This window comes from Epinephelus lanceolatus, chromosome 6, assembly GCF_041903045.1.
Source record: "Epinephelus lanceolatus isolate andai-2023 chromosome 6, ASM4190304v1, whole genome shotgun sequence".
In the NCBI taxonomy this organism is placed as follows: domain Eukaryota; kingdom Metazoa; phylum Chordata; class Actinopteri; order Perciformes; family Serranidae; genus Epinephelus; species Epinephelus lanceolatus.
Window position 1 is genome coordinate 9,125,027 of NC_135739.1, and position 25,269 is coordinate 9,150,295.

Consider the following 25,269-nt stretch of genomic DNA (forward strand, 5'->3'; position numbering starts at 1 on the left):
TGTGACGAGAGGTAACCTACTTGTCCAGAAAGTCAGGGGTCCAGCTGAGTGGCTGGTGGAGGGAAACTCATCTGGTCTGATTCCACTTTGAGTCAACACGTCCACTGTGTACATCTGACCAGGGAGTAATGAGCTGGGAAACAGAAAGAGTAACACAAAAATGGGACTACAGCAAACAAAGCACAATAACGTCGGAATATATATTTACAAATATTTAATAAACTCAGGAGTGGATCAGAAATGATCAAAGTTGTGAAAGAAAATCAAGAAGTTGTTCAGCATTTGTGTCAGCAATGTGAAGTCTTCCATCGCTGACACAAGGGAGAAATGTCCATTTCATGTAGCCTGTATGAGGTGTAATATGTTCTGTGAAATATATTACATTGGATTTGCTTTATTTCCATTTCCTATGAGGTTATCTCACAGATTTACACCAAAGCAACAGCACAAGAACTAGCTAGCTGTTTTTTTCTTTTTTAAAATAACTTTATCAGACCATAAACGAGACAAGAATTAGCTCGCTGAAATAAAGAAATGTGGAATTATGAAATAAAAGTCCACTAAAATGAATAAAAGCAGTCCTTTGAAAAACTTATTTAATTATTCTTAGAACTATACTGACTCATTTACATGTTAATATTTCCATTCTTTTATATTTAGTTATTCATATATTTATTGCCGCATTTATTATTTTTGGATTTATTATTTCATATTGCTTTAAGGTGAGACACCCAAGGTGAACTGATAGACATAACCATGAAACGTCCTCAGCTGATAACTAACATTAAGGCAATTATTTTTCATATTACAAGACAGACAGACAGACAGATAGATGGATAGATAGATAGATAGATATCCTAAGAATAATACACACAGCGGTGAAATGATAGTCTAGTCCGAGGACTACTACAGAGAGCTGTAACTACAGTAGATATGCTTACGATGGTGGTGCAAATTTGTGGTTGACAGTGCAGGTACAGGTTTTTTTTTTTTTTTGTTTTGTTTTTTTTTAGAAGGGGCTTAAAAGTAAAAAGTAAAGACTGTCTTACATAAGGAATGCTGGAAAGTATAAAAACATAAACAGCACAGAAGGTGAAATGCGTGCAGAGGGTGAATATCTAAATAAATTCAATACAAATAGGGTGTAAATACCTAAAGAAAATGTAAATGCAAATTGTGCCAGGTTAATACAACCAGTAACTCAGTGACAATCCAAGGGAGTCCATGAGGCATAAGCTTATTAAATATGCACTGGTTTGCAAACATTTCCAGAACAAAAATGACCACTGGATAAAACCAGATTCAAAATTCTTATTTCATTTTGTTGACATATTAGAGTCAAAGGTGTTTCAGTGGGAATTTTGGATGTCTGTTTTTTTTTATCATGTAAAAACAAGTAAAGTCCGCACACCAAAATAGCTCCAGTCGAGTGCAATTTATTTAAAGCATGACGTTTTGAGCCATGTCGGCTCGGTCGGAAGAACCGACATGGCTCGAAACTGCTCTGCACACAGATATATACGTCATGTAAAAACTTTACTTGTTTTTACATGTGAAATTTTTTTGGTCCAGCACCCACCCCTAAACTGGGCAAGATGTGCGTGTTGTTTTTCCACTTTTTTTAAAAATTTTTTTTAAATCATTCCATAAATCAGCAAAATACCATCAAAAGCCAAGTAAATCGCAATATTTTCTAGAATAAAACATTACATAAATCAGGCTATGAATAAAATATGAACACACCCCTCTTAAAAAACCTTCAGAATATAGATAGGAATGAAACTAGAAAGTCTGGTGAATGTAAGGGCTACTGAAGTGGTGATTTTTGGCACAGAGTATGAGGAAAAAACTGTTAGATATCACCATGAAACTTCTTTAGTCGATTACTTACATAACTTTTCTAAAATTCTATGTTTAAATATGCAAATGAGGCATTATCTAATTACATGTGCACTTTATGCTGACATTTCCAGAGCTGAAATCCAAACTAAGATAAAAAAAAAAAAACTACATGTGAAAGTTTTCTTTCTCTTGTCTGTACAAAATTCAATTTTAATAACTAAAAAAGTTAATTAAAAAAATATGTTTTCAGCTGGGGGGTCTCTCGTTAAACAACATTTCATAATACCTGACTTCATCATCCTCATAATACTGTGAAGAGCCTCTGAACAGTGGTGAAATAGTGCCCTCTAGTGGTGAAAAGGTATATTACTCAAAGTAATTCAAAGTGCAACACCTACAGCACCATGTAGTGGACACACAGGACACTGCAGGTCTGCACATTCATTTGAAAGTCTGGGTTATCAGTTTTGTTCTGAAGCAAGGTGCAGAGCCTGACCTGAAGGTGTACTCAGTGGTGCTCGTGTTGAGCACAGCAGTGCGTGTCTCGCCGCCATCTGAAGGCAGTAGAGACACGTGCACCCTGCTGACTGCAGCATGATGAGCCGCCTGAACCAGCCAGCTCAGCCACACCTGCGAGGAGGACACGTTCTCCACCTGCAGCTGCTCCACTGGCTGAGGTCCTGGCACAGAAACACACACATGAAAAGTCTTGCACACGTGGGATCAAACTGATGTGAACAGAGAGAGAGACTCTTAGAGACCATACTCACTGGTGCGTATCAGTGCGGTGGCGGGCTGGCTGTTGTCGTTGTTGTTGGTGTTACGTTTGATGGAGAAGGTGGAGATGTTGTACAGCAGGCCGGGCACCAGGCCGCGCATTACATGGGAGGATTGCTGCCTATCCAGCATGTCTGTTTGGTGATCGCTCGCGCCGAGGGGACCATAAGTGACGAGGAACCCGCTGACCAGGCTGTGTGACGGCTCTGGCTCGTCCCAGCGCAGCTCCACCTCGTTTTCCTCCACACGCAGGACATGGAGACCAGAGGGAGGCAACAGGTCTGGGAACAGTGGCAACCTTACATGTCAAATCCATACATTAAATAATTACAGAGTTGTCTTTGCATACAGAGGATGAGCTGATTGAGCTGATGTACTTCGGTGTGACTCTCACTGACCTTTCTCACAATCTTTGCCCGTGTGTCCGATTTTGCAAACGCAGTTGTAGTTGCCTCTCTTGTCACTCCTGCAGAGGCCACGGTTTCCACAAGGCTGCAGTACACATGGGTTCTCCACTTGGGGGTGACAAAGACAAGCAGTTAAAACAACGGCTGACTTGAGTGAATCAGCATTTAACATCAACTGTGCAAAGCCACTTACACATCTGACACTGGTCCCCAAAGAAACCGTCTTTACACACGCACAAATAATTGCGTCTGTAACCCCGACACACACCACCGTTTAGACAGGGGTTGGAGTCACACACGTCCTGCTCTGCACACAGATATACACAATAGAATTGTGATTGCTATCCGAGATAATCTAAGAGGTATAAGATTTAAATGTAATGTAAGAGGTTGAATGAACACTTTACCTATTTCACAGTCCTGGCCTTTGAAGCCTTGAGTACAGTGACACAAGTAGGAGCCAGGCCGGTCCTCACACGTACCCCCGTGCTTGCAGGGATCCGACAGGCATTCATTTATGTCTTCAGGGGGATGAAACAGACACATGAGCTACATGTGTGCAGGTGCACTAAATGTCAGCATTTAAAGGGCGGGTCCATCTGTGTACTATTTTGTCTTTGTCACTCCCAGTTTGGAGAAGCAGGCAGGAGCACGGAAGCCAAGCAATGTACTTCAGTGGATGCCATGTTCGTTTGAATCCAAAAGTCAGACAATACCACAAACAAACCAACCAGTCAGCGGCAGCTGTTGACCAATAACAACCTGTGTTCTGTCTGGTGGCAGTAGACGAGGGCAGAAGCAAAACGTAGTTTAGCCTGCTAAATAAGGGACCACCTTAAACAATCAATACAAGTTTGAGTGTTCGCTATATTAAGATTATTTTCACCACTTTACCTTGCCATTAGACAGGCAGTTTCCACAGGGAACTCAAGCCATTACAAGGTCCTTTTCACAGTCACCAGACTCCATTAACAGAAACACTAATTTTACCTCACAGCACACGGGAGTTGCTGGTCTACCTGAGGCGTCATGTAGTTTGTGTTATTGCGTGACTTTCAGAACCAAACTAATGTGGCGTCCACAGCAGCACATGAGTTTATAAATAGCAACAACATTATGACCTCTGTCAGGTCATGTGTGAAAAACATTTTAGAAAGGTTTGGGAAAATAGTATGTGTTTAAGGCCCAAATACACAAAACCGGTAACAAAGACTGACTGGTGTCGCCTCACATCGTCTGTGTCTCAGCCAAAAAGTCGCAAAGTAACTCTCCATACCAGCGGATGGACAAGTCTGTATTTGTCTGCTGGGTCTGATGCCAATTCAACATGCCAAATTGGTTGGAAAAACAGCTGACAAAGGCTGATAGTGCCAATGGTGCAGGACACACCGCTGACACTTTAGGTTACAAATGTAATCCCGGTTCTCTGATAACATGAGTGAATGTTTGAAAGAGACAGTCTGACACTGATTGACAGCTGATTGTCAGCTTGGTGTTTTAAGGCCCTCAGTCCAAAATTAGAATTACTGGATTTCAATACATAGGGAGCTGAATAAGCTACGGAATGATGTAACAACCCCAAAGTAAGGTAAAATAGAATAATGGAGCTGCCTTTTAATTTTTAGAGGACTTTGATCAGGCTTTACCTGTCTGACAGCGATGTCCACTGAAGCCAACGTCACACTCACACTGGTAGGATCCGACCTGGTTCCGACATGTACCACCATTGAGACAGGGCTGTGACAGGCATTCGTTGATCTCTGTAATGACAGGAGATGAAGAAATGAGGATAAAGATTATTAACTCCTTTGATAATTGGAATCTTATTCATGACTTGTCAGAGCTCATTGAAAGTTTTTGTTTAGAGTGCGTGTCCATGTTTTGGTGTGTGTTACAGACCCTCACAAATGGGTGGCTGGCTCCAGTCTCCCTGGATGCCACAGATGCTCTGAGTGGCTCTGGGCACAGACGTGAAGCCTGAGTGGCATATATAAACCGCCATGGAGCCCGGTGTTGTTGAGGAGAACTGGACCTCGGCGTGCTTCACTTGTGGGGGCAGGCCACAGCCCAGCTCTGAAATGAACACAAACACGTTGATAATGTCAGCGCAGATGCACCGTAACACGAGCTCACAAACACCGGGGCTTAAAGGAGCTCACACAGAACAGACTAACAGCAACAGAGGTGTTTTCCATCCTCTGTTTTTGTCTGCCTAAAATTATCTTCAGCATGCTGTTAGAGTGCGTAGACATGAATCATCAGGTCGTACTTTATATAGATTAAGCAGCCGTTCTATATTTGTGAATGTGAAGCCTCCAGTGCAGCAACACTGCTAAAATTATCTTCAGATGGAGAGACAGTATCTCTATACCTAACAGCTCAGGATATCCCCTGCCTGCGCCAATCTACTGAAGTCAGTGTTGTACAAACTTCAGCATAGCAGTGAGAGTTCGGACATTACTGTGTGGTGACACATAGTCTGCTTACCTGTGTTGGTTTGTACTAAGCTCCTGCTTGTTTCGCAGTGCCTGCCGCTGAAAGCCTCAGTACATTCACATTTGTACTTTCCTATGTAGTGGAAACATGTCCCCCCATTCAGACAGGGGCTGGAGGCACAGGGGTCTGGCTTCCCTGCAAGGAAACATACACAGCGAATTAGTTTTCATTCATTATCCGTAACTACTTATCCTGGTACAGGGTCACGGGAGGGGCTGGAGTCTATCTCTAGTCTATCTATGGACAGGTCACCAGACTATCACAGGGCTGACACATAGAGACCAACCATTCATGCTCACATTTACCTGACCTGCATCTCTTTGGACTCTGGGAGGAAGCCAGAGCACCTAAAAAAAACACTCTGACACAGGGTGCTGTGAAGTGACAGTGCTAACCATTGTCCTACTGTGCCACCCAGAATTAGTAGTTTATTTGTATATCACCTTTAATGCAAAGATGCAGCCCAATATGCTTCACAAGATGTGATTAAAAACAATATTAGGCCAAAAATTATCTATGCTCTCTTCAAAGCCAGACTCCATTGACAAAAACAGTAATTTTACCCTGCTGAACACGGAAGCTGCTGGTCTACCACTGCCTCGATCCGCTAGTTTGTTTGTGTTATTGTGTGACTTTGGTGAATGTAAACTAACCCTTTAAAACACCAAAGTCACACAATAACACAAATAAACTAACAGATCGAGGCAGCAGTAGACCAGCAGCTCCTGTGTTCAGTGGGGTAAAATTATTGTTTTTGTCAATGGAGTCTGGCTTTAAAGAGAGCATAGATAGGTTTCACTTTTAGTTCAGTTCCCTGTTGGAAAGGGCTGCCTGTTTGGGAAGTACTGAGCATACGACTGGATACATGAGACTTGGATTATCCTGCACAAGTTGTCTGAGAGTTTGTAAACAGACGTTTTGATACAGTTTTGCTGTTGTTAAACGTGGACCCCTAGGACTTCTATTCATCAAGAATTTTCTCCTTTTTTATGTTCTTTGTTCACCATGGAGGAATGTGAGAAAAATAAAGTTGTCTTCATAAATTCAGCGTTACACTGGGTGAGTAACTGATACACAAATTGTCATTTGCGGGGTGAAGTATTCCTTTAATAGGGGCTAAAGAACTGGGGTTGTCCAATGCTTTCACAAGAACTTGCAAGAAAAATGTTTGTGCTTCGAGTGAATAAGTGAATATGACTTGAGGGTGGCACTCACCCACTTCACAGTGTTTTCCAGTGAATCTGTAAGGACACACACATTTGTAGCTCCCCGCCTCTTCCTTGCAGGAGCCTCCGTTGCGGCAGGGCCCAGAAGCACAGGTATTGAGTCTAACTGGAAAGAGACAGGAAGGAGGGAACCGTAGCTTTTAATCACACAAAATAAATCTGTTCCACTACATTGCAATTCAAGCCATAATTCAGGAAAGTAGCTCGTAACTCAGTCATAAGTACAAATTATCATAAGCCTTTCGGCGTTGTAATATTTCAAGCAGCATTACGAGTAATGGCACGTTTCCTGCTGCATTAAAGCTGGGTTTGAGCCTGAGTTATGAGTCTGAGGGATGTTTTGATAAAGGCATTTCATCAGTTCACGTATTCTCAAAGTGTTTTTTATCAATCATGCTACCTTTTTCACAGTGCTTCCCCCAGTATCCATATTTGCATTCGCAGGTGTAGCCTCCATCCCGCTCGTAGCAGTAGCCGCCATTCAGACACGGAGAGGAGTCGCAGACCGATCGGGGCTGTACTGAAAAACACACACCGAGACTTGACTGTGTTCCATTGCGCTGGGAAAGCTCTTTAATTCTACTCAAACATGTCAGCTTAGTTGGAAAAATAACACAGATTATTTGTCATGTAATGATTGGATCGAATACAAGATCTCCTCAGAGCACTCAACTACAAATCATTTTAAAATTTCTGCCCACATCATAAATGTAAACTGCAAATGTGACCGGTCCTTCTGAAATAGAAAGTGACACTTGTCAAGACCAGTGTGTTCTAAAATGTGTTTGTTGCTACAGAAACCAGCTGCTCATGCAATGACACATAGCTGCAAAGTGCCATGTTGTTGGGTTGGTGCCTGAGGCTCTTACCATAGGGGTAGAAGTCCTTATGATCCAGCTCTGCTCCACTCGTCTGACATGTACACAGGTACGCTCCTCCGTACTCCAAACAAGGACCGCCGTCAGGACACGGTCTGCTGTTACTGCATGGCGTCTGGGTTACTTCTGAGAGGAAGGCATTGTGAATGACACGCTCGCAATTCCTGGTTTGAGACTTTATGATACAGTGACTCACTTTTTTTCCACACATTCATTCGAGGTCGTCACTTTGTGTCGAAAAGTGGTGGGGACATGAGGGCTCGAATAAAAAAACATTTTTAAATGGTCCTCAACGTGCAAATTTAAGCATTTCGGGTTCATATAACTTAAAGCAAATTAGATTTTCTGAGATACTTAGAAATACGCTGAACCTCATGTGCATTGCCTTGTACCGGTTTTTAGCCATGCTTTGAAGTCTTGGTTATATAGCCAATTTATATTGAATCTGCACTTCCCCATGTCATTCAGGGTGCAGTGACAGCTAGCTAGAAGATGGTGGATCCTCAGCTCTGAGTGTCAAACATTTCATTTCCTGCATTATGATGAATTTTTCTGCAGCAATTTATGGTGGAAATCATGTAAGGGAACACACAGAATTCAGGTGGCAGATGACAGCTCAAAATATATTCTCTCCTCTTTTGTGTCTTTTGTCTGGGGAGGTGACCTCTTTAAATGTGCATGTGGCGCCTATTCATGACGATGATTCATAAACCCCTGGACTTTAATAGTTTATATGTGTCATGTTCACAGAGAGTACGGAGGCTGAGAGCAGCCATGCTTCCAATGTTTTTTTTGTTTTTTTTTTTAATGCTTATAATGATTATGAGATTATCAACCCGTTATCACAAGAAAACAATGTGTTATTTTTAAGAGTTGTCAAAATTAATCGTAAATTAATTGTATCTTTAAAATTTGATTATTTTTCATTTCACAACAGCTTTGAAGTCCATATAAACAATGTAAAGAAATTCTTACCACAGTGTCTTGATTCAAATGGAATCAAATGGATGCAAAGAAATTTACTTTATGATCTTGACTTTTAGAATTCTTTCTTTCAAATCAGTGCTGCACTGCTACAACAGTGTGGTCTTGAAAACATGACAACATGCCAACCTGAGGACGTCCCTCAGACCTGAGTCTCCCACGATGTCGACTGGTCTGCAGTCAATTGCCACTAATTTAGCAAACGGTGTTGTTAACTACTTTGATTTAGTTTCATCCACTGTGGCAATTCACTTTGCCTGTGTCCGGCATTGGCGATGCAGTTGCCTGTTGACAGCATGATTAGCAGCACATGTGTGCTCAGCTCATGGGTGGCAGCTCAAACTCTAAATACTTTGGTATAATTTTACTTCTGTTTGACGCAAGGTGCACATTACTTTTGACTTGTCAGTTGAGCCAGCTAGGAGTTTTTTTTTAAAGTGAAATGATCCATTCAAAAGTGCAGTGGTGTTATTTTCCATCACTGTGGCAGCAGGAAGCAGGAAGTCACTGGGGCGGCTTAACAAGGGTGCATCGAAGGGACGAAACAGCAGCACATGATTAACGCGATTAAAGAAAAATGACGTTTGGATATGTTTGGATCTTAAAAGCATCGTGATTAACGCATCAACTCTGACAGCCCTAGTTATTTTATTTTGTTACACCATTACACTTCAATTAATAGCCTGGGCTAATATCTGCATAAATCACTGAAATCAACAGGCCTTTAATTCTTTTCACACAAAACTGTTGCTCAGTCAAGATGGAAAATACAATCAAATTGTTTATTTAAACCTGAATGAATATTACTTGTATATACTTGTAAAGGCTTCAGATAATATATTAATTGTGAATCATTCATCTGATCTAGCTCCATCAGACAATGCATCAGAGAGAGAGAGAGTTACGGCACTCGAAGATTACAGCATCCGTCATTCCGACACAGCACCAGTTTATCCTGTTAAAACAATCCTCACAACTTGGATTAATTTTTTATAAAAACCCTTTTGATTCTTTTGATCTGAAGACTTTTATGGATAAAAGGAATATGAATAACTTATAGGATAATCAAGGAATGGACACATAATTTGACGTACATCCAAAGAACTTCTATTAGAAAATGAGCTGCTTGGCAACCAGACCAGGCCTCTAATTGAGACAGGCCTTTATTTGTCTAAATGTGTAGCCACACTGGGCTAGTTAAAGAGACTGGGCTTTTAATTGAAGTTTTACTGTAATTACAAAAAGGCTGTTTCCTCTTATTAGGATATTAGGATAGTGCCATGCCACCATACATAGATGGCGTCTTGACAACTGCAGCGCCCTGCCAAGAGTGTTGGATGCTTGCCAAACACACTTTTGGTAATGTCATGACTAGGCTTCTATGATGGACCGAAAGCGTACGTGGGCACGAGTTGGTATCAGATAAAAGATTTTTAGGTGGATTCATCTAGGACCTTTTGGTAATGGTCTTGTGATCTCAAAATAACAAGGCTCGTTTTCTCGAGATAACGAAATAAGTAATTTGTGATTGACATAACACCATTATAAAAATAGTTTGAAGCATGGTCGTTCTCGACTTCCGTACAAAGAGAGAATAGAAAAGTTAAAATAAAAAAATAGTTACTGATTGGCATATATGATTACAGGTCATTTTAGAATCAGTTGGCTGAGGGGGATTTTATTTTAAGTTATTTTGGACAGTGCACATTTGTTACTTGTATATTGACACTGCATTGTTGAATGAATCAATGAATGAACTTTATGTAGGACAAAGTGCACACTTGCATAATCCTACCCCCTTCTCACTATTCATGTCTTATTTAAATTGTCAACAACAATCTAAAACTAATTTACAACCATTAATATAGATAAAAAATATGCATACCTCCTAAGTATACTGTATCTGTACATCTTTTAAAGCAATGAATTGTTTCTTTTCTTCAAGCATATTACATTACATTTTTAACAAATTATGCTTTTGAAAAGTGATGGGAGAAAAAACGGAAATTTCAAAAAGTGGTGGGGACATGTTCCCAGCGTCCCCAGTGTAAATGACACCTTATATTCATCAAAGCTCTTGTGAGACACCTGATAGGATTATCATACTCACCAAACTGACAGTAGAGTCCTGTGTAGCCTGAAGGGCATTCACAGGTCCCATTGATGTCCACACAGACACCCCCATTCTGGCAAAGACATTCCTCTGCAGACACAGGAAGAGGGAAAGTGTGTGTGAGAGAGAGAGAGAAAGAGGGAGGGAGGCTTGAAGCTGGAAAGTTTGCTCGAGCTACTTGAAAGCAAGTACTTAAATTATGTTACGTTTTTCAGTATTGGCCTAAGTGTAAACACAGGCAGAAGGTATAAAGTTCAACATGCGTACCACATGTTGAACGTCTTTCATCTGCTATACTGTAAACTGTGTATTGATTCGCTGTCATTCCTCTCTCCCTAATCTTTTCCAACAAAGTTCACAGGACCAGAAGATTACCAGTCAGCGTGCTGCACATCCGCTCCGTACAAATTGTAAGAATGTTTTTATTTTCCTCTCCTTCCTAATTGCAGCAGTGGATCAAAGGACGTGGCCGTATCGCAGCTAAATGACTCCCCTTTGAAGTCCTGGGGAACTCGGTGGAGGGTATTATTTTTCTGATGATATGGAGCATATTTTGTGACCCAAACGTATGGCCCCGAGGGCAATTAATGGATTGTTAATTCTGAAAGAGCCACTTTCATTGGCCACCTGTGCGGGCCGGGCCCCTTTGATCTGAGAGCCTGATTAGGCACTTCTGAGTCCCACTACTTTCTCTTCCTTGGAGGATCATGCTCCTTTTTCCACTGTGCCTTCCAAGTGAGCCAGGCAGGAAAGTATTTGGGAGATTTAAGAGAGCCTATATAAGCACTGATAGTTATTTCAGCTCAAGGGTGAGAAGTAGCATGCATTTGCAATAGCTCAAATACTATTAAAGAGCTTTTAGTGGAGAAAAAAAGAAAAGATCTTGCTATCAGAGGGTGACACTAACCTCTCGTGGGAGCATGAATTAGCTTTAAATGGCTCAGTAGTTATTTCTTAAACAAATATAATGTGATACAGACATTAAACATAATGTAAAATGACTTAATATGCATTTATGAAAGGAAAGTATGAAGCATTAGCAGAGGATGATGGCGTTTTACATATTTTGTGTTCAAATTGCCCTTTGGTTATGCAAGCAGCAGCTGTGTTTGAAACTACAGTGTGGTGCAATGGCCAACTTCCAGAGAAGCCAGTAGCGGTGTGGAAGCATGCATATTTCAACAGCTCTGTCTGAAGAAATGACCTGAATACCAAAGACCAGCTTTGACTCATAAAAAGGCCTTTTTAAGTCTAGACAAAGCACTTCCTCTTGTTGGTAAACTAATAAAATGTGCTATAAAACAATTATTCACAACATCAAGCGACTGGTTCCCGTAGTAAACTGGGCGAGGCCGTGTCAGTTTTGATAATTACAATAATCCATCATCACAGCAGCCTCTTCCAGGGCAGCGCTCCAAATTCCTGTGGGATAGCACAGCTCCTCTTTAAATACCCCGGTCTGCTCTCTACCTGCCCAGCTGCCTGCAGCGAGCGTCAGCCAGCCCAAGTGTACCATACCTTCACACTCGTCACCGTAGAAGCCTGGAGCACAGGTGCAGTTGTGGATTCCAGAGCTGGTGTATTCGCAGGTCTGGTGCTTCTTGCAATCGTCGTCTTCACACAAGGCTGCGTGTGGAGAAACATAACAGGCAACAGTGTAAGGATCAAACTGTATGTGGAAAAAACTGGCTGAGTTTAAGATGTAGCTGTACATGCTTTTACCTGTTTGGTTTTCTGCCTCAGTTACATTGACCTGAAGCTCCACCAACTCTGAGAGAGGAAGATAAGAACATGCTTTAAAAGTTGTGTTCCATAGGTGTAGATATCAGGGGGGACACAGGGGACACAACCCGCTTACTGTGTAGAATATGTGCATCTGTCCCTCCTGGTAAAAACGGTAAAGCAGCTGAGGACTTATTTGGACTAGACAAACGTGACTTGTTGGTCTAGTGGTATTATTCTAGCTTGGTTCAATTCCCAGACTAGCCCTTGACAAGCTGTCTCGGGTCTCAGTCCACAGGGACCACAGACTCTCCATTTAATGCATGTATAGGTCCTGCACGTGCATGTGTATTTCGGTCCTGTGTGTATAGCAGAGTGAAAATGTTGAATTTTCCCTCTGGGATTAATAAAGTATATCTTCTTCTTCTAAGTTGATGGAGAAAAGGCACAAATTGGCAAATAAAAATTCACCAGGATGCAGGAAATTACGTGTCTGATGCTAAAAATGTCCTAACAGAGGATATCTAACCAAGAATCTAACCTAGAAACAAAACCTATGCTCTTGGTTAGTTCATCCAAATAGTGACAAAACAGATTTCTGCATTTACCTCGGGATGTATTTGGTAATTGCTGTTTGGTAACTTGTCTCTAGGGGTGGGGGAAAAAAATGATACAGCATTGTATCGCGATATTTTTGTGTGGCAATATCGTATCATTACACAGCACTAAGTATCAATTTTCTTTGTTATAGAATTCAGAAATATTACAAATACAAATTAAACTTTAGGTGGCCTACTAGAATAATATAATCAATTGAAACAGATGTAGAAAAAGTTTTCCTTTGGGGACATAATTTACAGTTGAAAAAAGGTAATAAATCGCAACATATTTAAAATTGCTATCGTATCATGTATCGTGGATCCTCTGGTGATTCCCACCCCTACTTGTCTCTGATATATATATGCTGCCACCCATTTTTTTTGAGGTTTTATTTTTATTTATTTACCCCAAAATAAATAAACGGGGGAAAAAAAATATTCCATTTTGCGCTGTGCAGTATGAATGTTAAGCCTGCATATTATTTGACAACAACTCACTGAAAGTTAACAAATAATATAACATCTCAAAAAAGATAAATTGCTGCTGAATTCATTTTCTAGATCAAAGTGCTGCCAAACCGCGCTGGTTTTGTGAGAGGACATCTCTACAATTTCCCACCATGCTGTTTTGAAACTCCAGTCTACTCGAGCATTACAGCAGGGAGGGGGACTGCTGTCTGACGGCTCTGTAGCACCCGCTAGTGGCCAGCGGCTGCATGACAGTTAAGCCGCCTTGTACATGAATAAAACACTAATTGGTTAAACCGACTAATATTTCTGGTGCGGACTAGTGATGGGGTCAGGTGTTTAATTGTTTAGACGTCTAATCGTGTGCATTCCTAGTGGTAAAACAATGTTCTTTTTTGTCTAATGCTGCCACTGCGCAGCATGCGTTTGTGTCATGTTTTTCTAATGTGGTCCTTAGATCTTTTGGATGCTAAATTTTTGTATCTTGGTTGGTAATGAGCAAGTTGCCAATGTAGATGGTTGCGTGTTTAATCTTTTGGGTCCTTAGAAAGTGTATATTTCGTTTCACCAAAAAGATTAAATGTGCAACTTCCAGTTTAAAACAAACTAAAAAAATTTGGGCTGAGCTTTATTTGCTCATTACCATGGTGTTCATGACCACGGACAGCATACTGTTTCCATAGTCAAGCCGCGCTTCCTGTATTTATTCATACATACAACACCAGTGGTGCAAGGAAGTTACGACGGGCCTATAGTGCACGCCATCGTGCAGGTATTGTCTTGACACAAATAATAATATCTGACAAATCAGACAACTGATCATTTCATTGAATATTTTTTGTAATTTATTAATAGATGTTATAGCTTTGGTAGAAACAGCATATAATTTACTATTTAAAAAAATAAAAAATAAAATGGTAAACCATGACATATGTGGGTTTGCTTTTTGAGGATATATATAGCATATGGCATCATTTCTAAATTAGGAACTTTTATCATTCCTCTTTCTCTCCTCCTCAAGATGGCGATCTGAATCAATCTTTTATACATTTTTTCCTGTTTACTGATACTTGAGTCGTTTCTTGTCTTCCATATCTGATAGGATTCCCTTTGTGTTTGTTGCAGTTGGAAAAATGATGTATTACAGGGAGCCAAAGAGAAAGATATCAACATTTCTTAGGAACAATCATTTGTCCAAACATGTTTTTTTGGCAGAATTCAAGTTAAATTCCAATCACCTGTCTCGCAGAGCGCTCCAGTGAAGTTATCGGGACAGACACAGGTGAAGTTGGCCACCTGATCGATGCACTCTCCTCCATTCAGACAGGGCTGCGACTCGCACTCATTTATGTCTGGAGGACGCACAAAAGGCAGTGAATCAGTTGTGCTGTTGATTTAGTTTCATGTTAACATTTTCACATGGAAAAGCAAGATGTGGTTGTCTAAGACACCGAACTGGATTGAGACCAGCGAGTTTCTTTGACCAGGTGTCTGGTATTAAGAGTAATCCCGTCTCATGTAGCTACAAGGATTCATGAACTGTGCAGGGCCTGATAATTCAATTCCCCATTGGGTTCAAGTTTCATCAACAATCAATGGCAGGAGGAGCCAGATCAGTAAATGTCTTTTTGGAATCCGACCTGACTCCAGTGAACTTTCTCACCGTGGTTCATTGCTACACTTTGTGACTCAAGGAAAAAAACAGAGTTGTTTGCAAATGAATTCAACCGTAACCTCAACTTGGACCCATTTATCGAGGTAGACTGGGGAACTCTTAGGACTTAAACATCTGCCAGAATGACTGAGTTTGATGTAGAAAGCAGCAGAAAAGACATGCCTACTTTGACCCTGCTCACCTGTCTCACACAGGACACCAGTGTAACCCGGTTCACACACGCAGGTGAAACTGCCGGCGCCTTGTACACACAACCCGTTGTTGAGGCACGGTCTGTCTCCGCACTCGTCAATGTCTGCAACACACACACAGGGACAGAGAGACACGCTCATGGAATATTTACTCAGCTGATTAATATATCCGCCACACTGCTCCCCTCACTCTGCAAGTATGTGCTGTTGGCTGTGAAAGGTATTAGAAGAGGTTTGATACATCTCCACAGGCTGGACTGTGGGAATAAGCACAGAAGCTCCAGAGAGGCTGGACACAGATATTCTGAAATACTTTTTTTTGGTGTGGAAACTGCTTAATGAGGCACAAAATACCTTAATTAATCAGAGGTTTTCCAGGTTTTCAGCCTATTTAGTGCATGCAGAGGGTAAGAGAAGAAGTGTGGAATCTTTCAATATACAGTAAAAATGTCAGATTAACTTGTTTTGGGGTAATTCACTATTATGTAAAATGATATATTACTGTATTTCTAGTACATGCTGTTACTTTAAATTTGAACAATTTCCACATTTCCATGTGATTCTACAGAAAATGTTCTGGAAAGACGAAATAAAAAAGGCAGCTGTAAAGTGGCAATACACCATTTTATTTGCTCCGAATGATTATTATAAAGTAAATGTTGATTGCACAATGTAATGGCTGTAGAATAATGACACAATCAGCATTAAGACTGGTTTCTATAAGCCTTAGTTTTACTTTGCAATGCTGTCTGCCAGTGGGTACAATCTCCCAAGAAAATGAAGGCTTGATTTATGGCACAAAGGCCATGTGTCAACCATTGCGCAACCAAAATTGGAAGAGGATCGCTCTCCTCCGGTAGTGATTGGTAGTGTAGCCAAGGGTTATGAGTTGTGCCTATGCTTATGAAGGTAATAAAATAACAACACCGAGGTTCTGCAGTCTGAACCAAGATGGCAAAAACCCTTTATTGCCTCCCACACGGTCACAATGAAAGCCCTAGCATTACATGTAGTGGAAATGGCGCACGGTGGAACAACCAGAGTAACTGTGGAGGACAAGAAGGTAAAATGGAAGAGTGATAAAAACCAGCTACGGGACTTAAGAAGGTCACAAACCAAGATTCAGTTAGCATTCTTTCTACGAGATCAGCAAGTAACAAAACCTAGCTTCTTACAAACAGAGGTGGGACCAAGTCAGTAACAACTAAGGGTGCATCCACACCAGGATAGTCCGGGGGACTCGGTTCAATTGGGCGAGAAAATTTCACAACTTCATTTGGTTCGGTTCACTTTCACACTGCACTTTTTAAAGCGGACCAAACCGCCTGGACAACGTCACACAGTTACAACAGCTGCTCGTTTGGGTGTGGTATTGCCTGAAATGACCACTGACTAGGAAGAAAAAAAGCATGAGGAAGAAGAAAACCCGGCTCATCGATTGGCCAGGACCGAAAACGGAAATCCATCCCTTTGAGTCACGGACCTTAATATACTGCTGTCGCAGTTGTTTGTTTTTTTTACCTTGATGCAATACTGATCCGTCAACTGATTAAATCCGCGTGCTGCCATCCTCTCGCTAAACAATTTAAAAACTGCTTCTCCTGGTTCGCGCTGTTGGCTTTGTTTTTTTCCTACCCAAAATGCACTGCACTCTATGTCACTTCCTCTCTTGGGTTCACTTCCTCTCTTTGGTTCACTGGATAGTCCATTTGCATTTCCCACTGTAAGCAAACCGCACCAGGGTTCACTCGCAAGTGATCCGAGACCCCCAGTTTTCAAGCAGACCAGAGTTCACTTGTTTAGTCAGCACCAGAGTTCGAATGAGCGTTCACACCACTCCCAACGAACCAAACTATCCGTGGAAGCAGACCAGGGTGGTTTAAAGCATACCCAATAGCGCCAGTGTGAATGTGTCCTAAGTCTCAAGTCTTATCAAGTCCCAAGTTCTAAACTTTTTTCGAGTCCTAACCAAGTCAAGTGTACTGCTATTTTAACAAAAGAGTACAAAGATGCTGACTACACAAAAATCCTCAGTGCATTTAAGATTTGTATTTATTAGTTAAAACAAGTTTTTTTAGAAGTTGTTTTGCATTCATGTGTAATTTTTTGACCTGCATGTTTTGCATACTAGGGGTGGGTGACACCACAAAAGTTTCGATCTGATACCAGAATCACAGATACCGATACGATGCGATGTGCTGTGATACGATATGATACGATACGATACGATATGGTACAGTTCGATACAAACTTTATAAAATGTACGGGAAAGCAGTGTGTCATGATTTCTGATTTTTTTTACCATTTACCATTAACTGAATTGACTCAAATATTAATTTCACGAGGCTACCATCTACCTGGATATTTCTTGTCTGAGCCTCTCTGAACAGACAGCGAACGCTGTCTCCGTGTCAAAGATCTGGTTGCTGAGACATAACCCTCCTCCTCTCTTCTTTCAGGTGCAGCTTCAAGTTCTCTTTCTTGTGTTTTTTCCTCTTTAATTAATCCATCACTGCCGTTATGTGTCAGATAAAACTAGTCAGGCTCAGGCGTACTTTCCACATTGAACATGCACGGACAGCTACGGTCACATGGATGCACACGCTGTTCTTTTCACAGTACAATTAAGGCCCCCAGGAGTAAACACTTACTCTTAAAATACAAACAGATACAACGTAGAAGAGAGAAAGAGGAGTTGTTTCCACTTTAGGGTGAAGTGTGTTTTGTACCTGTTTCACACAGAGGCCCGGTGTATCCAGGAGGACATTGACAGACGAAACTATTAATCCGGTCTTCACAAGTTCCTCCGTTCTGGCAAGGATCTGAGGCACACTCATTGACATCTACAGGGACAGGGAGAAATACAAAGGAGGTAGTGTGACTCTTTTAATTAGAAGAAAACATCTGGCCAAGATCAGTTAGTAAGGTTATGTCAGAGGAGAATGCAACGGATTGGCACAAAGCTGATACAGGTATTAAGGAAATATCCGGGTGTCCCTTTGGCAAGCCAGGTGAATTCTAGTATTTTCTTTTAATATTATTTTTCCTGGCTGATCTCAGTTAGACAGGTATTCATTCGCAGCGTGTGTCGAGCCCAACAGAGCAGGAAGCAGTGTCAACCATAACTCACCGATCTGGCACCGTCGGCCAGTGAAGCCAGCCAAGCAGGAGCAAGTGAAGGAGGGGTTGCCTGTAATGCAGTCGTCGATGCACTGGCCTCCGTTCAGACACGGTCGCAGGTGTGGACACACTGATGCTGCAGAGAGAGGTCAATGTAACTGGAGTCCTAGAAGCTAACGTATTAAGAGCGGCCGGGAGAAGGAGGACTAATCTCTCAGAACCAGGTCTTACCGGAGTTATTGCAGCCGCCCACTTCCACATGTGCATCATCTATACGGAAGACCCATTTGCCCGGGTAGCCCACGTTAGTGGTTTCCTCAACGTTCACCACATCGGCCGTGCGCGAGCTGGGGATGTTGAAATAACGCGTGCCATCGCCAGCATTGAAACCTGCCTGGGAAGAGACAGTAACAAGGAGGAAGACATCACAAAAGATCGCTGAATCAGAGTTTAGACACCTGAAGCAGATCGTACAGAACAATCCAAATTTTGACCATTAAGCAAATAACCATGTGATCTTACCTGCGCTGCGATTCCTCCCAGCCCAGCCAGGTTTCCTCCACTGGTAGCGTGCATGCCTGTGGTCCAAGTGATGTTATTGTACTGGAATATAGTGAAGGAAAGCTCTCCATCTGTAATAAGCACCACTTGGAAAGTATTTACCTGCACAGAGAGGAACGGGCTCGGTTAAAGCGTTTCCTGATTTCCACGAAATTTGTTAATAATACCTGCATCTGACAGACTCCTTGTATCAATAATGGTACAGATTCCTAAATCTCAGTCAGGCTGGAGACATAATAGACTCATCAGGGTCTGTTGTCAAGGCAGAAAAAAAAAATCACAATTATCATTAGAATGAAACCCAATAGCTCTGCTCTGTAACCACATATTACATCCCAATTTTGTCTGACAACAATAAGGCTATTTACTGGGACTCTGAGATTATCTAGGCCACTGGTTCCCAGTAGTTCATCCCTATTAGATGAACTCAAACACCCCTTCATCAACACCACCCGTCATGTTCCAAATATGTGAATTTAACTTGAACATTTAAAGTGGATGTTAAGTTACACCACTATTTTTTTTGCATACAAATTTACATTCATACCATGACCACTTGGAGTGGCAGAGGCTGGATCTTTTAACCATTCATTCATTACTTTTAACAAACTAATTCAACTTCTCTAGCTCACTAATTTCCATACACTCAGGTGGATGAGTATGGAGGATGGACGCTGCCCAAAAACAAAATAAATAAATGACTTGATAATGAATGAATATGCCATTAAATGTACCAGATGTGATATTAAAAATAAATACAGTTATGAATTAATTGATAAAGTGTGACATAAATTGATAATTCTGTTTTGATTTACTTCTTTATTTACTTTTTTTTTATTATTTCCACTATTTAATTACTTTCCAATTCACATTTTTCCTTTTATTTATTTGTATTTATTTTTAACTTTTTTAAATTTTGCATTTATTTTTTTATTTATTTTAAATTTACCTTAAATGTATTTTTTATATTAATTCTATATATTTATCTTATATGATTTTTATTTATTTATTTATTATTATCTATCTTTGTATTAACTTTTAAATGTATTTATTTTTGCATTTATTACTTTTTTTTTAATGTCTGATCATATATTTTATTTTACTATTAACTTTATTATTAACTATAATTAATTTCTATTATTAACTTCTGTATGATTTTCTTGATGCATTTCTTCTTTGTTATGCAAATAAAGGGGCTGTTTTTGGCAGTTTCTGTCCCTCACAGACGGGATATGTGTACTGTGCAGTAGCCTATTGTAGCTGATAGCTTACTGGTTATTGTGACAATAAATCTAATAAAAAGAAGTGTCACGCCAGTTTGGAGGATTTTGTTTGGATGGTTGGTTTCTTTCTAAAAACCCATTCATAGACATATTTCTTTTAATCATATCAGGATTTGTAAGATTTCAAACGACGTTAGCTACTCCATATTTTGTGCACATACCCACTGATAACCGTAGAAGGTTGGCACTTACTGATCTAGATACTTAAAACTTACATTGAGGATCAAAGCTGTTTAAGATGTGACTACATGTTATAGTGTGAGAGCTGTTAAGTGTATACCGGTGTGCGAGAGTTGCCTCCAAAGAAAGTAACTTGGTGCCATGTAGAGATGAGGACCCATGTTGCGTTGAAGTCGGGGAACTCTGAGAAGTACGTCTTGACTTCAGCTGAGGCCCTCCTCAGGATGGAGGGCTCGTGGCTCTCTCTGTAGAAGACTCTCCCTGCTCGACGATTGTCCACATCCGCCCAGAATGGCGCCACAACCCTCCTGTCCCCGGCGATCGGAAAAGCCACAGGTGTGAACTGAGACACCTCCCTCAGGAAAGATACAAGGCCATTGTTGTTCACCTGAAGGGGAGAGAGACGGAGGATGTGATTAAGATGAATCATATATTTGGTTAAACGCGTCAGATGAAGCCACTGTGACTCATTTGTAGGGTTAGGTGGGGTTAGAGCAGAAGTGCTGAGAAGAGGTGAGGGTGGACAAACAGAGGTGTTCTGACCTCACGGAGCAAACAGCAGCATGGGGCAGCGGACGCTCCCATAACGGATGTTTGCACTTCCCATGGAGCAAACAGACGCTACCTTTATTCCGTGAAATGACAGCAGCTGAGAAAACCAGGTCTCTGCTACTCACGCACCTGCAAAGTCATCACACCAGGAAAGACGTTCACAGCCTTTAAATCCACAGACGTCTGCCAACAGCAAAGTAACCAAATAAATGAACCCGTCGTCCCCTCGCTGACATGTCTCCTCTGTGAGAAATGCACAGTCAGCACTGCAGGTACTGAGGCATGGTGGAATATTAACTCTCTTTAACAGGTCAATGATTGGTGTGTTGCTGAAACAGTTAGGTGCTTAACTGATTAATCAATCAACAGATAATAAACAAACAATTACTTTCACTCTCAAAGGCTGTTTTTTATTGTTGAAAATTAAATATCTGGATTTTGGACTACTTGTTTGGACAAATCTGATCTTTTTTGCTAAAAACAGCTGCCAGCTGCAGCTGGAAAGGTGGTGAAACTGAACAAAAACAGTGATATTATGGGCTGTAAAACCAAAAGAATGAGCTTAAAGACACAAAAAACTCACTGTGTGGGTTTGTCACCACAAATAAGTGCTTAAACACACACAGTCAATTAATCCGAAAAACATATTTTAGTGCAGCTTTAAAGCTGCAGTGCAGAACCTTTGTCTCCCCCCTCTGGCAGTGAGAGGAACTACATGAACACTGTTGATGGACGCTTATCACGTATCCCTGCAGGTGAACTTGCTGCATCACCCACGTTCCCAGGACCACTCTCTTCAAGTCTTTTGTTTGACTTCAGTCTTTTCTCTAAATGCAGAACTTCCTTTTTTATCTGGAGCACCCACTCCAGAAACTTTTCTTTGATACTTCTTAGGATTTCCGTCATAGCATCACCATACTCGTCGCTGCTGCTCTGTTACTATGGTCTCTCTCGGATCTCTGCCCCTTTAGCTCTGGCTGGTTGACATTAAAGGTATCACTTCGGATGTCGCCACAGACACCAAAACTCCTATATACAGAATGCTTTCCCTGGTAGCGATGGGCTCAATCGGCAGCGTGAACTCACTTGGCAAGGTCTTAACTGTAATGGATGTTCATTTATATGTCAAAGCTGCAATTGGAAAAATTAATTACAAAACTGAACAGAGCAACAGTAAGGCTTAAAAGATGAAAGCCACAAAACCAAGACAGCAAATGTGACAAATGTTTGTGTTTTGTAAGAGGGTTCACTGCCGTGGTGCTCGATAGGAAAAGTGAGTTGTAGGAAAGGAAAAAGATTAATAATATAAGAAAGTTCAGTTCAAGTCCTTTTGCTCTTTGAACACACTTCTAAAATAAAGATAAAGTTAATTTAGAGGAGAACACAGGTGTACATTTCAGGAAAGGGACGCAAGGGAAACTTCTCACTGCCCACTTTTCTTTTGACAAAATTAAAGACATGTACACCCTAAATTGTTGGAGAAAAGGTACAAACTGGTGCATAAAAAAGTCATCATAATAAAGTTAACTAAATGTTTGATGTTTAAGTTTTTTGGTGGAGGACCCTAAATCCCCTGTTTCATATGTGTTCCACCCAGTGCTGAAACAAAACCTAAGCCTTTGGGGCAGAAAGTGAAAAGCCTCAAGAAGGGAAGAAAATTCAAGAGATTTCTGTGATAGATTCTAAAACAGCATGAAGCAATGCGGTAAACAGTCATATGTGATGATAGATTATGAAGCAGCACATAAGAGAGTCCGAAGAGCCACTGCACTTAATTTTAAACATCCAGAGAAACAAGCTTCTAAACCTGAGCAGAGAAAGTTCTGCAGGCCGAAGGGCGAAAGTCCCCATGAAAGGCCTTCATTCATTCATACATCATTTCTGCATATTGTCAACAAGGGGAGATTCTTCCCACCGTGGCACCTATCCTGTTTCTCCTAATCGCTGGCGTGAACTTTGCCTCTCTGCGTCGAAGCCGAGTGGCATGTGACAGTGACAAAGCAACGTCAGATGGCTCGGCTTCGCTCCCTGCACGTATGAAAACCATAATTTGAAGGACTTTGCTGTAAAAACAGCAGAGGAAGTTTTGTTTGGCACGGCACAGGGGCTAAGTTAATTGCCCGACCACAGTCTTCCCCTCTGCATCAGCGTGATGTGGTGAGAACGTGGCTGATGTGGGGAAAAAGAGGAGCGACTGCAGGGGCAGGGCCCGGGGGTCAGCCAGAGCGCCATCTGATACCGGCAGAAAAACAAGAGAGAGGGCACAGGGCTGGATGAATGAGAGGATGTACATGAACTACAAACCTCCCACACCCACATACCCACTAATGAGAGACCTGTGGTGGCAGTGGTCTGGAAGTCACCCATCTTACAGCAAAATTAGTGTAGGAAATCATGCTGAACACTAAATAAGAGTTTATACTCGATACTGGAATATGTTTAATCGCCTAATCTGATCTCTAGTAGCATCTGGAACTGTTTAAAAGTGTGTATTTCTTACTTTTTAATATTTTTAGGGGACTTCTTTGACGTGGTAATGACCTTAGAGGAATTCAAACTGAACTCCGGACCTTTGTCTTTGCATCATATTTTCTTCTTCCCATGGATTTCGACCAAACATCCAGCGAAGGGTGGATATGCATCACACTTATGTGAGAGAGTGAATGGGTTCAGAGCTGCCTTGTGCTATGCTGTAACATGACCGAGGTCAGAATCACAGGGGAGAAGAGGTGCGATCAGCCAGCCTTGTAAGAAGTATATCCCCATATTTCTTCCTCTCACTCTCAATGGTGCCACTCCATTCTACAACTCCCTTGTTATTTTTTTGGGAATTCTTTTGCCGGATACATCCAGGATTTTGCTTGGGTGGTTTTCTTTAGAGCCAAGCAATTTATGGACTAAAATAAACTTTCATCTGGCTTAAGTCAAGCCAAAGCAAACCCCTAAACGAATAAGGTGCCCATGGATCAGCGCGGGAAAACATTCGTTTTCCTTGTCAAAAACGGAGGTTTCACAGTTACAAGCTTGTACAATTATTTGACGAGGAAGAAGAAGGAAGTGACTACAGTGTGAGCAGTTGGCATATCTCCTTCGCCCCGGCTCACTTTTATCTCCAAAGAGTTTAGAGTGAGGCAATAAATCCTGTCTGGAACAGTGTGAGTGGATTCTAATACAACTTCCATGGTGCAAGTGATGTGGAGGTTTGGTGTAAAAAGGTGTTAAAATGTTCTGTGTAGTGTAGGAAAGGTGTCCATAAAGAATTTAATTTGCAAAGCAGACAGATTAAAGAGCAAAAAATACTTCCATCAAGTAATTTAAAGTTGTAAAAATTGGATTTTAAGACAACTGAGACTAAAACTGTGACCAGTTAAAAAGGTTTAAAAAAGAAACATGACTTCTAATGACTCTATTTGAATACATCTAATAAAGTTTTAGGCTTGAGGTCGTAATTTAAAAGTTTGTTATTTGGGGAAATACACATATTTGCTTCTTTGCTGAGAGTTAGATGAGAAGATACACCAGTCTACAGAGAGGTGAAGTCTCTTACCTTCCAGTGGACCACCATGTGACTTTGGGAAAAATATGTACGGTAGTCAATGGCGAAAGACAATTTTTTTTATCCCGTTTGAATTGTGCCATGAATTACACATATGATGTTTGTAAATTCAAAAGATAATTGTGCAAGTCAACAAAAGTCTCTGTTTGTCGTGATTTGTTGTTTGTTGCGATGCCTGTGTGTTTCGTACCAAAATGTACTCACATGAGTAACCGGTCTTGCTCGTCTTTTTGCTCCCCTGCTGATAAAAAAGACCAGGAGTTGCTGGATAAAATACATCAGGTAAGATAGTAGGCTCGTTCAGGATGAACTGCACCTTGACAAGATCAGGTGGCAGCAGCAGGTGGTGTTGACAAAAAGCTGCAGATCAGTCACACAGTTTTTAGCAGCCTTTAAAGACTAAACAGGAAATCACAGTTATTGTTGCCCATGTGTGCGTGATGTCACAACATGTCAGTTCAAGTCGGACACAAAGCTAACCTGCGTGCAGTGTGATCAGCGGTGATTGAGTCTGTGCAGGTCTGGCTCATCTCAAATGAGCCTATTGTTACATTTGTGCCAAGGTAACGGCCACATTGGTTTTGGGGACGTATATTGTGCATGATGTGAGGTGTAGTTCACCGTGCGGTTTCACACAAA

General features: G+C 41.2%; 1 protein-coding gene across 2 annotated transcripts in view; it reads right to left on the reverse strand.

The window, feature by feature from the left end:
- sned1 (sushi, nidogen and EGF-like domains 1) overlaps positions 1-25,269 on the reverse strand; it is a 40,741-nt gene that overhangs the window by 10,617 nt on the left and 4,855 nt on the right. Inside the window, exons 2-23 of one of the 2 annotated variants that reach the window (XM_033622862.2) lie at positions 20,623-20,910; positions 19,021-19,161; positions 18,730-18,892; positions 18,509-18,634; positions 18,108-18,221; positions 15,369-15,482; positions 14,751-14,864; positions 12,446-12,493; positions 12,242-12,349; positions 10,721-10,813; positions 7,618-7,749; positions 7,149-7,268; positions 6,738-6,854; positions 5,514-5,657; positions 4,926-5,099; positions 4,673-4,786; positions 3,434-3,547; positions 3,220-3,333; positions 3,018-3,134; positions 2,613-2,900; positions 2,339-2,522; positions 21-133 (exon numbers count right to left, since the gene is read on the reverse strand). In XM_033622862.2, the coding sequence (XP_033478753.2) occupies positions 21-133; positions 2,339-2,522; positions 2,613-2,900; positions 3,018-3,134; positions 3,220-3,333; positions 3,434-3,547; positions 4,673-4,786; positions 4,926-5,099; positions 5,514-5,657; positions 6,738-6,854; positions 7,149-7,268; positions 7,618-7,749; positions 10,721-10,813; positions 12,242-12,349; positions 12,446-12,493; positions 14,751-14,864; positions 15,369-15,482; positions 18,108-18,221; positions 18,509-18,634; positions 18,730-18,892; positions 19,021-19,161; positions 20,623-20,910 (3,040 nt within the window). Of the gene's footprint in view, positions 1-20; positions 134-2,338; positions 2,523-2,612; positions 2,901-3,017; positions 3,135-3,219; positions 3,334-3,433; positions 3,548-4,672; positions 4,787-4,925; positions 5,100-5,513; positions 5,658-6,737; positions 6,855-7,148; positions 7,269-7,617; positions 7,753-10,720; positions 10,814-12,241; positions 12,350-12,445; positions 12,494-14,750; positions 14,865-15,368; positions 15,483-18,107; positions 18,222-18,508; positions 18,635-18,729; positions 18,893-19,020; positions 19,162-20,622; positions 20,911-25,269 lie in introns of both variants that reach the window. The other variant, XM_033622861.2, reaches the window with a different exon arrangement.